The sequence below is a fragment of the Schistocerca americana genome, chromosome 2 (assembly GCF_021461395.2).
Source record: "Schistocerca americana isolate TAMUIC-IGC-003095 chromosome 2, iqSchAmer2.1, whole genome shotgun sequence".
In the NCBI taxonomy this organism is placed as follows: domain Eukaryota; kingdom Metazoa; phylum Arthropoda; class Insecta; order Orthoptera; family Acrididae; genus Schistocerca; species Schistocerca americana.
The window spans coordinates 589,144,342-589,156,571 of NC_060120.1; the positions used below are offsets into that span (position 1 = coordinate 589,144,342).

Consider the following 12,230-nt stretch of genomic DNA (forward strand, 5'->3'; position numbering starts at 1 on the left):
GCGGCATGAAGTCATTTTCAGTACACGTACACGTACACGTTTCGAAGAATATAGAAAGCTACGGAACAGAGTGAAACAATGCATTCGCAATGCTAAAATCAGGCACGCTCGCTCCCTTGTATGCAGTGACCTGACGCCCACGACTCTATGGAAGAATCTCCGTAGCTCCGGGGTCGGAAAGGCAAAATCGGAAACTGCTTTTCATGTCTCAGCTAACGAATTAAGTGAATTCTTCTCTGCGCCTCTGAATACCCACACGGCTGATAATTACCGTCCACAGGAATCCCCCAACTGTATAACTAACAATGATACCTTCCATCTAAAACACGTAACAATAAATACGGCAACAAAAGCAATAATGAGAAGCTCTTCTGATGCGATGGGTAATGAAAGTATCAGTATAACCATGATTAAGAATGTTGCCGATATCTAAGTACCTGTCTTAACTGACACATTTAATTTTTCTCTCGTGAACGAAATATACCCCACTGCATGGAAAAGAAGCATAATTCGACCAAAGATCGAAAACCCGCAACTGCTTAGTGATTACCGACCATTTAGCTTACTGCCTGCTGTTTCCAAAGCACTTGAATATATTGTTCATGATCAAATCACTGAACACGTGCATGAATTCAGCCTATATGACAAATTTCAATCCGGTTTCCGTAAACATCACAGCACAAACACTGCTCTAATTAAAGTAACTGATGACCTGAAATATGCCATCGACAGCCGAAAGGCAACAATATTGACGCTACTAGATTTCAGCAAAGCTTTTGACACTGTTAACTTTGATATATTGCTCAGAAAAATGCAACAGCTTAATATCTCAGATAGCGCAATGAGATGGTTTGAAAGCTACTTAAAAGACAGACAGCAATGTATTGTCTGCTTAAATGAAAAATCTCCCTGGAAACATGTCTCCTCGGGAGTGCCACAAGGATCAGTCTTAGGATCACATTTGTTTTCTTTATATGTCAACGATATTTCGTCGGTTCTGTCCTCCTGTAAATATCATTTCTGTGCCGACGACCTCCGGCTCTACCTGAGCGTAAGACCTGAAGATGTAAACACTGCAGTCGCTCAGATGAATGATGATCTGTCTTCAGTAGTGACATGGGCGAAAAACCTGGGGCTTAAACTAAACGCAAAAAAGACACAAGTAATATTAGTAGCCCATCAGAAATTAATAAGTTCAGATTTCCGCGAACGACTGCCTCCTATTCTGCTCAACGGTATTCCAATACCGTATCAGAAAACAGTTAAGAACTTGGGTGTAATTTTGGATGAGAATTTCAACTGGGCGGAGAATACAGTCGCAGTGTGCCGGAAGACGTCCGATTGTCTCTATGCTCTCAAAAAGTTTCGCAACGTATTTCCACAGGACTTGAAACGCCAGATCGTGCAAGCACTCGTTCTACCGAACCTCCACTATTGTGATGTAATTCAACAAGGCATGAGTAGTGAAAACAAAAGACGGTTAGAACTAAACATGAATGCCTGTGTGCATTACACCTGCAACATTCGCCGATATGACTATGTTAGTGCTTCATACTCCCAGCTAGGGTGGCTGCGGCCGGACAAATTGCGTGACTACCACACTCTATGTCTACTTCACCGACTCCTCGTCGCGCAAGCACCCCAGTACCTTGCTTCAGAGATTAAACATCTTTCATGCCATCATAATCGAAACACAAGATCACTCTTCTTTGGTATCCTAACTGTGCCCGCTCACAAAACAAAAACTTCTGCAAACTCCTCAGTTGCCGCTGTCCGCCCCTGGAACAAACTTCCCCTTGCGCAAAATTCAATCCCCTGCTGCTTTTAAGAAGAAGCTGAAGCATTTCCTACTATCATCCTTATAACGTTTTCCGCAAAGTTAATGAACAAGGCCAATCCTCTCCTCTGTCAAATAGCAAAACTAGTGTCTCCTATCTTGCTCCTTTCTCTTCTTCCTCTTCATCTATCTCTATTAGCCACGCAATCTTCTTTTCCTTTATATTTCCTTAACTATGTTTCACCATGTCTCTATTCTTCTCCTCCCTTTACCATCAGCCTCCCTCATACTCCCTGCTGCTATCACTCATATCTACGATCTGTCTCTTTCATAATGTCTAATTATAACAGTACTTATCATCTACGAATATAAACTCTATATGTATGTATTTTTTCCAAGTGTGCCTTTGTAATTGTTTATTTCACTTTTTGTACTAGATGTTTAACATGCCTACGAAAACATATGAAAGTAAAATAAGTAGAATGCCTGGTTAGATGTAAGAGACGGCCTGATGGCCCTAATCTTGCCAGGTTAAATAAATCAATAAATAAAAAAATAAAAGCAAATAAATAATATTGGTGGACGAGGCAGAGAAACTAGAGCATGGTAAAGAACGACCATATATTTTTTCTAGGAATCACGCGTTTCAAACCACTATAATGATCGCCAGCAAGACGCTCTGTGCGCACCATAATCTGATCAAGAGAATGAGGACGCTCCTATGTAATGCGGAACTGACAACTAGATGTCAAGAGAAGCGGACACGCTAGTATAAAAGGAGACAGGAAGTATTGTTCTGTCAGTTGAGAAGCAGTAACAGTGTGTCTGTGAGGGGACTTGAGGACTTCGAACGTGGACTGGTAGTCTATGGCATCTCGGTAACAGAAACCAGAGACGTTTCATCTCTTCCGCAGCAGCCGAAGTCGACTCTTGGTGGTGTGGTTGTGAAGAGGAATCGCAAGGGAACAACCCCAAGAGCACGCAGACCCCATGTGCTGTCGGACAGGGAGTATAGAGCCCTGCGAAAGGTGGTTCACATCTACATGGTTACTCTGCAATTCACACTTAAGTGCCTGGCAGAGGGTTCATCGAACTATTTTCATACTACTTCTCTACCATTCCACTCTCGAGTGGCGCGTGGGAAAAAGGAATACCTAAATTTTTCCGTTCGAGCTCTGATTTCTCTTATTTTATTATGACGATCATTTCTCACTACGTAGGTGGGTGTCAACAAAATATTTTCGCATTCGGAAGAGAAAGTTGGTGATTGAAATTTCGTAAACAGATCTCGCCGCAAAGAAAACCGCCTTTGTTTCAGTGACTGCCGCCCCAACTCGCATATCATTTCAGTGACAGTCTCACCCCCATTGCGCGGTAACACGAAACGAGCTGCCATTCTTTGCACTTTTTCGACGTCCACCGTCAATCCTACCTAGTAAGGATACCATACAGCTCAGCAATATTCCAGCAGAGGAGGGACAAGCTGTCTCTTTAGTGGGTTTGTCGTATCTTCTAAGTGTCCTGCCAACAAAGCGCAGTCTTTGTTTCGCCTTCCCCACAATATTATCTATGTGATATTTCCAATTTAAGTTGCTCGTAATTGTAATTACTAGGTATTTAGTCGAATTGACAGCCCTTAGATTTGTGCGATTTATCGTATACCCTAATTTTATCGGATTTCTTTTATTACCCATGTGGATGACCTCGCACTTTTCTTTGTTTAGTGGCAATTGCCACTTTTCGCACCATACAGAAATTCTCTCTAGATCATTTTGTAATTGGAATTGATCGTCTGATAATTTTACTAGGCGATAAATTACATCTGCAAACAAGATAAGGGGGCTGCTCAGATTATGTAAATCAGGAACAGCTGAGGGCCTATGACACTACCTTGCGGAAAGCCAGATATCACTTTTGTTCCACTCAATGATTTACCGTCTATCACTACGAACTGTGACCTCTCTGAGAGGAAAACACGAATCCAGTCACAGAACTGAGACGGTACTCCATATGCACGCAATTTGATTAATAGTCGCTTGTGAGGAACGGTATCAAAAGCCTTCTGGAAATCTAGGAATACGGAATCGATCTGAGATCCGTTGTCGATAGCACTCATTACTTCATGGGAATAAAGAGCTAGCTGCGTTGCACAAGAACGATATTTTCTGGATTCGTGTTGGTTATGTATCAATAAGTCATTTTCTTCAAGGTAATTCATAATTTTCGAGTACAGTATGTACGGTTGTACATGATTGCTACGAAAGGCGCTATTGCGTCTGCATACTCTGAGAAGAACCGGAATGGTATAACATCTAGACCGGAAGACTTGCCTTTCTTAAGTGATTTGAGTTGTTTCCAACACCTAAGACATCCACTTTTATGTAACTCACGCTAACAGCTGTTTGGGTTTATAATTCTGGAATAATTACTTCGTCTTCTTTCGTGAAAGAATTACGAAAAACTGTATTTAGTAAGTCCGCTTTAGTGACACCATCATGTGTAAAATGGGTAACATGGGTAGCAGTGACGGTAATGACTTGTTTTTCGCCACTGGTGTACTTTACATACGATCAGAATCTCTTTGGCTTCTCTACCATATTTTGACACAATGTTTCACTGTGGAAAGCTCATGAAATCAGTGGAAGGAATCACTCGTGAGTTCCAGAGTGCTACCAGAGGTTGGGTAACACAATGATTGTGCGCAGGGATTTAAGAGGAACGGGTGACATTGGTCGAACAGCCCCTAATAAGCCACATATTTCTGTAGGCAACTCTAAGCGACGCTAGAGATGGTGTAGAGAGCGATGGCACTGGTTATTCGATCACTGGAAACGAGTTATTTGGACTGATGAATCATTCTGAACCCCCTTGCAGTCGGCGGAAGGGTTTAGGTTTGTCAAATGCCTGGAGAACATTACCTATCATCACGTCTAGTGCCAATAGCGAAGTACACGTATGGAGCAAGTAATGGGGCTGGAGCGTGGTCTCCGCACTGCGCTTAAGAAAACGCTAAATGCAAAATTATACGAATACGTTTTACAGCACTATGTACTTCGTACGGTACAGGCACAGTTCGGAACGATAGTCGTATCGCCATGAAAATGCATCCTGTCATAAAGCAGCATCTGTGAGGCAATTGTTTCTGAACAATAACCTTCCTGAAGTGGACTGACCTGCGCCATGTCCTAACCTGAACCCAATGCAACATCTTTGGGGTGAGTCAGAACATCGACTTCCCTCCAGACACCAGACCCTCCAACACCCTGACAACACAACGTTCTCTGATTTTGCCTATTGAGAAAGAATGGGCTGCCATTACTTCACAGATATTCAGTGTCCCTATTAAACGTCAGGCCGTCTTAAGGCTAAAGATGGACACTTTCCTTATAAATGTCCACAAACAGGAGTCTGGATTCTTTTGATCAGATAATATATGTCGCCCGAGAAGCTCGTCTTCCCTGTTAGTCTTCAGCACATTCTAGGACTAACCGAGGTGGACCTATCATTGTCTTCGGAGGCATTAATACTGTAACTGGTTTTGCTTCGTAAGTAGCTCTTGCTGGTTCTTAAATATGACTTCTTTCCAATATTTATGAACAGTGCGGCACCGCCTGCTCAAAATAATACAAAGCTGCAAAACAGTCAGTTGTTCTAAAGTACGTACATTTGTGTATTAGATGCGTCTAAACCTGTAAGTGTAAGCTATATATTTCAATTCAGATACACAATTTTATCACACAATTCAGATACACACTTTTATGCGGTAACTTTGTGGACTGTTACAACACGCTGCTTTCCAAATAATACCTTTTTTCATAATTATCACCAATTTATCATAGATAGCTTTCGTTGCTGATTTCTGCAACACGACCTACGGCAGTAGCATTTTTTCGAAGAGTGCCCATCATGTACATCGTCATCATCTCCTTTTTGACGATAGCCTTGGAAGCTGAAAGTCGGTTTACAAAACTAGCACAACTGCAGACGGAGTTTGTAGGCTGCAGCGAAATTTTTCTCTTCGAGCCATTACATGTAATGATATTCTAGTCACACCTCCATCAATTCCCGCGGGATCACGGGTGTTGCCTCCCTCCATACGCTTTCCTGAATTCAGTTACATATGAAGCTCGAATTCTAGTTAACATGTACAATAAATGTTTCGTACGCCGAATGATCGTGAGCTAACTGCAGTTTCCCGATATTCTACCGGTGAATCTGAAAGTATCATTTGCCAGACATCCGTGATTTTTAAAAATCCCTAACCTCATTGTTTATTACGCTGATTGTTTGTTCAACTTGTCTGATTTTCATTATAACTCATTTGGCGTAGTTTTTTACTCATTTGTCGTAGTCCAAAGCTACTGTTTGAGCATTTGATAAAACAAAAAAGATGTAACCACTGCTACACTCCACGAGTTGTTTTGATTTCTGTCAATGATCGCAGTGAAGGATCACAGACAGGGAACGCCGCAAGTGAGGCGTCAGAAATAATTGACGCATTCACGAAAACATCGACAAGTATACAGGGCTGTCAGAAACTATCTGAAAAGCTTGTAAGGACTCTGCAGGGTATGTTGTGCTAGAAATAACTGTTATGAAAAATTGTCGACACGTTGCCCCGTTTCCGAGTTGTTTAACATTGAAGTTGGCCAATTAGGCCGTTGCACACGCAAATTCAAGCGTCCATCAGAGACAGTGTCGCCAGACATTTGCTTCGTTTAGTTTCCTAAAATCGAACAAGGCAGGGTTATAAAATTTGGACATGGCATGATAGTAAGGATCGAACTAGGGCCAAGGACGGAGCAGTCTCGCGTGTATCATCTACGCGACGACAGTAACTGACACTAATTGTATCTGGCGGAGCGCTCAAATTTGGGTGTGCAACGGCCTGATTGGCCAACTTCAATGCTAATTAACTCTTAAACCCCGTAACTTATCAAATTTTTTCTTAACAATTATTGCTGAGCGCAACCTACCCTCCAACAAGCTTTTCACACTGTTACTGACCCCCCTGTATCCAACATACAGGTTTCTGCGCCTAAATGACATCTTCAATTATTTGTGGTGCGTAGTACTGCTGTAATGCCATTGAAACATACGTGAACTGGGCATACATAGCTCGATAATGGCAGTGCTGCTCAGCAAGATGCTAAACGATTCCCTAAAATATCTTCAAGTGAGCGCCAAGATACGCCCGGCGACAAAGCTACTGGAATCGGATTGTGTCAAGCGAACGTAATGGCGTTTTATTAAATAAGAGAAATAAAAAAAGCTTTATCTTTGAAGTAAATAACTGTGGTCGCGTTTGGGACAACTGCTTAGTTTCTTTTGTCTTCTCCACTAGGGAAGCGAAGGTGTACTTCCCTAAACACAACAGAAATGTGGCAGATCGTAGAAAAAAATTTGCTAAGTATGATAGCTTCCATCCATATAAAAATGGCGTACGTGAGTTGCCTAGCATTTCATGTGGGGAGTGACGGACCATGCTGGGTGGTGGATTTAGTATCTGCAAGATACTAATACTGATAATTCGTGACACCCGTAATCAGTGAGATCAGCAATGCGGTATACGATTCATAGATTGGGGAATGTTGAGTACAGCTAAGATGTGGCAACGTTAAAAGTTAGAACGAGCTAGGATATGAGGAGAAGCTACTTCGCAAGTAAGCTACAAGCCAAAGTATTTGTATACAAGCGACACGGTTAGTGTGAGCGAAGTAAAGAGAGTTCAGATCGTATGCAAGTCGAAACCTTGAATAAATAAAACAGTCAACACGATACCACTATGGTCATAACTCTAATCTTGACAGGTGTATGAGAACTGACATTGATCTGCCGCACTCGCGACGTTGCAGGGCTCCTTCCGTCCACCAACGAATCCGCCCAGCGCAGTTTCGCACTCTGGTGACATTTGCTGGCGCTAGACCCTGTGAACACGACCTACAGCATGCGCTGTCTATCGCTCTCCATCGGGCGTTGCAGTCATTACTTTCCCAAATCGCTAGTCGGCTTGGTTCACAACGTAGGATACCACCAAAACATGCCCGAATAGTTGTTTTTCATTCAGAGATCGTTGATTTGGAGCACCAACCGAAGAAAATTAATGTTTATCAACGCCAGCCTGTATATCTTGAAATACTGGTTGCTGTGACATACATCTCACTATCTACATATACACCATAATCTGTACTCTCAACACTGTTTCGAAAAGTTGTATATATTTAACTTTCATTTATCGTTCTCTTTTTCTTCAACACTGTTTCTTCTCCTTTTTAAAATTTTGGTAGTGAAATTGATATTTAAATCTTTGTGGTAGCCAGCCATGTCAAAAGTATTCCATCTGCTGTGCAGGATATGCAATGTCCAGTCACCTTAATGTGACCACCTGTCAAAAGCCTGAATAACCATGTTTCGCAGCGCAGACCTAGCGAGACGTGCAGGAAGTGTGTCAGTGAGGTTCTGGAAGGTACAGAATGGGATGTGGAAGCATACCGGCTCCAGTGCCGTGGTCAGCTGATCTCGATTTCTCGATTGAGGAACCCGATCGAGATGGTCCCCGGGATTCGCGATTGATTTTAAATCTGTGTAGTTTGTAACCAGGGGAGTACGGTAAACTCATCCTAGTGCTCTTAGAACTATGCTAGTACACTGCGGGCTGTGTAAGACGCTGCGTTGTCCTGCTGGTAAATGCTATCGCACCGAAGAAAAACAAAATGCATATAAGTATGGACATGGCCCCCAAGGATTGATGTACAGTTGTGACGATCCATTGTGCCTTCCAGAATGACGAGATCAGCCAGGGAATCCCACGAAAACATTCTCGGTGTTTGCTTTCATGCTTTTCACACCATACACGACGAAGGCCATCTGTCCAATTGGCCAAACAACGTGATTCGTCTGAAAAGGTCACCTGTCACCCGCAGTGGACGCTCAGTTGCGGTTTTGGGGTGGAAATTCCAACGTTCATTGCCGACGAATGAACCAGGCGCCTGCAGCGGAGGCCCACAAGCAGTAACGTCCCCGGAGGGGGGGGGGGGGGGGTAGTCGCGTGGTTTAGGGCGTCTGATCACGGTCCGCGCGGTCTGGGGCGTCTGGTCTTGAGAATTACTTAAGGACGAAATTGCATCGGGGAAGATATAATAAATAGTGTAGCTGCTCTCGAAATTGCTGTCATTTAAGAAAGACCATAAGACTTTAGTCCCAGAACTAATACAGATGCTTAATTAGGTGTATGTTCTTGCATGTTATCGATTTCGAACTACAGACAGTAGCGATAGCTGTATAAACATTTATTTTTGGGAAAAATGGTACATCACGTTTCTATTTCCTTCAGCGTTATCTATACATTGTTTGATTTACCATACTCAACGAAAAGTCAACCAATACAAATAACATATATCTGCCATACGAATATGATTTTTCCAAAGAACATGGCTGAATTGTGCTATTGTACAGGGTGATGCAGCTGCCCCTGCCGATATGTTTTATGCAACCCGCAACACATTCGAAAACCGCCTGCGATGTTTTTGTAGGAAATTTATAGTAGTTAAATTATGTGCTGGGATACGTTTTCACTGAATGCCTCGGTTTTCGAGTTATTCAAGAAAAACATACAATAGTGACCTTCAAACGCGTTTTTCTGAATATCTCGAAACCGTGGCCTCCAGTGAAAGTGTATCCCAGTACATAATTCAATTACATTAAATTTCCCGTAAAATGATCAATTTATATGTAGGACCAATAGCTTGCGCATAGTGAGCGAGAGAATATGAAATATCGTACGTGGTTTTTGAAGAAAAACGTACAGAAGTGACCTTGAAACGTATATTTCTTGACTGATTCCAAGGCAACTTCCTCCAGCGAAAACATATCCCCGTACAAAATTTCAATACATAAATTTCCTACAAAAAGTTGCTATTCTTTTTTTCTGTAGGACTAATAGTTTGCACATAGCTAGCGAGACAATATGAAAATTTTGGACGTAGGAGTCGCGGATTACTTAAAACCCATGGGTGGGGGCAGCTCAATCTCCCTGTTTTTAGTGAATTTCTGTTTTTCCAGTTACCAGTTTTGGGACCAGCTTGTAAACATATGAGGTTGTCACTTAGTATTGGGGGGGGGGGGGGGGGGGGTGTCTTCAGATGGCGTCGACTAGTGATTCATCTGTACTTACTGTGCAGATGGCTTCGTTGTAGCGCCCAATGCCGCAGTAGGACCAGGCGGGGCTGCAGATGGCTACCGGCTGGAAGTAAGCGTACCACATGGTCTGTGCCGCCGCACCGCCTGTCAACACGTGCGCCAGAGGAAACTTAGGCAACACTACCCAAGGTAAGCCTGGTCAAGCAACTGATCCTACATACGTCGCATCTCAGGTAGCGTACAGTCAAACGAGCCAATATAGATTTACGAAGCTACCTTGATACATACCTAGTTTAACACTGGTTTATTTTAGTCACTGAATTCCTTTCATTGTTTGAGGATTCATTGAAACTGAGAATCTATAGAATCTACCACTAGAAAAGAAACTGAATTTTTAATAGGCCGATGAGCTTACTTTACAACGCAGAGTGATAGAAGCTGATTGTATGTTGAAACTACACTACTGGCCATTAAAATTGCTACACCAAGAAGAAATGCAGATGATAAACGGGTATTCATTGGACAAATATATTATACTAGAACTGTCATGTGATTATATTTGTTGTGGCGTAACAAGACAGCTACGCCACACTGAAGTAGCCGAAAGGCACGCGTAATCTCCCGTAGGCTGGATAGAGGTCTGAAACAGGATACTCAATAAATTCTTTAAAGAAAAGCACGTTGCTTTTGGAATACTTAACTTTTATATCGTCCTTTGTTGTATACATCGTTCTTGATGAGACATTTCATACGATAACTATCAAACTATGTAAGGCTAATGGCGCCTTGCTAGGTCGTAGCCATGGACTTAGCTGAAGGCTATTCTAACTGTCTCTCGGCAAATGAGAGAAAGGCTTCGTCAGTGTAGTCGCTAGCAATGTCGTCCGTACAACTGGAGCGAGTGCTCGTCCGTATCTCGAGACCTGCCTTGTGGTGGCGCTCGGTCTGCGATCACATAGTGGCGACACGCGGGTCCGACATGTACTAAATGGACCGCGGCCGATTTAAACTACCACCTAGCAAGTGTGGTGTCTGGCGGTGACACCACAATATTTTTACGCAATTTGGGTGCATAGAGCCTGAGAAATCAGTACCCAGAACAACCACCTCTCGACCGGCCGTCATGGCCGAGCGGTTCTAGGCACTACAGTCTGGAACCGCGCGCCCGCTACGGTCACAGGTTCGAATCCTGCCTCGGGCATGGATGTGTGTGATGGCCTTAGGTTAGTTAGGTTTAAGTAGTTCTAAGTTCTAGGGGACTGATGATCTCAGAAGTTAAATCCCATAGTGCTTAAAGCCATTCGAACCATTTTTGAACCACCTCTGGCCGTAATAACGGCCTTGATACGCCTGGGCATTGATCCAAACAGAGCCTGGATGGCGTGTATAGGTACAGCTGCCCATGCAGCTGCAACACGATACCACAGTTCATCAAGAGTGGTGACTGGCGTATTGTGACGAGCCAGTTGCTCGGCCGCCATTGACCAGACGCTGTCAATTGGTGAGAGATCTGGAGAATGTGCTGGTCAGGGCAGCAGTCGAACATTTTCTGTATCCAGAAAGGCCCATACAGGACCTGCAACATGCGGTCGTGCATTATCCAGCTGAAATGTAGGGTTTCGCAGGGATCAAATGAAGGCTAGAGCCACGGGTCGTAACACATCTGAAATGTTACGCCCACTGTTCAAAGTTGCGTCAATGCGAACAAGAGGTGACCGAGACGTGTAACCAATGACACCCCATACCATCAGGCCGGGTTACACCCCGGTATGGCGATGACGAATACACGCTTCCAGTGTGCGTTCACCCCGATGTCGCCAAACACGGATGCGACCATCATGATGCTGTAAACAGAACCTGGATTCATCGGAAAAAATGACGTTTTGCCATTCGTGCACTCAGGTTCGTCGTTGAGTACACCATCGCAGGGGCTCCTGTATGTGATACAACGTCAAGGGTAACCGCAGCTGTGATCTCCGAGCTGATAGTCCATGCTTCTACAAACGTCGTCGAACTGTTCGTGCAGATGGTTGTTGTCTTGCAAACGTCCCCATCTGTTGACTCAGGGATCGAGACGTGGCTGCACGATCCGTTACAGCCATGCGAATAAGATGCCTGTCATCTCGACTGCTAGTGATACGAGGCCGTTGTGATCCAGCACGGCGCTCGGTATTACCCTCCTGAACCCACTGATTCCATATTCTGCTAACAGTCATTGGATCTCGACCAACGCGAGCAGCAAAGTCGCGATACGATAAACCACAATCGCGGTAGGCTACAATCCGACCTTTATCAAAGTCGGAAACGTGATGGT

At 43.6% G+C, this 12,230-nt stretch overlaps 1 protein-coding gene across 1 annotated transcript in view; it reads right to left on the reverse strand.

The window, feature by feature from the left end:
* LOC124594211 (collagenase-like) overlaps positions 1 to 12,230 on the reverse strand; it is a 51,912-nt gene that overhangs the window by 179 nt on the left and 39,503 nt on the right. The window contains exon 7 of the mRNA XM_047132571.1: positions 9,951 to 10,060. Within this exon, the coding sequence (XP_046988527.1) occupies positions 9,951 to 10,060 (110 nt within the window). The remainder of the gene's footprint in view (positions 1 to 9,950; positions 10,061 to 12,230) is intronic.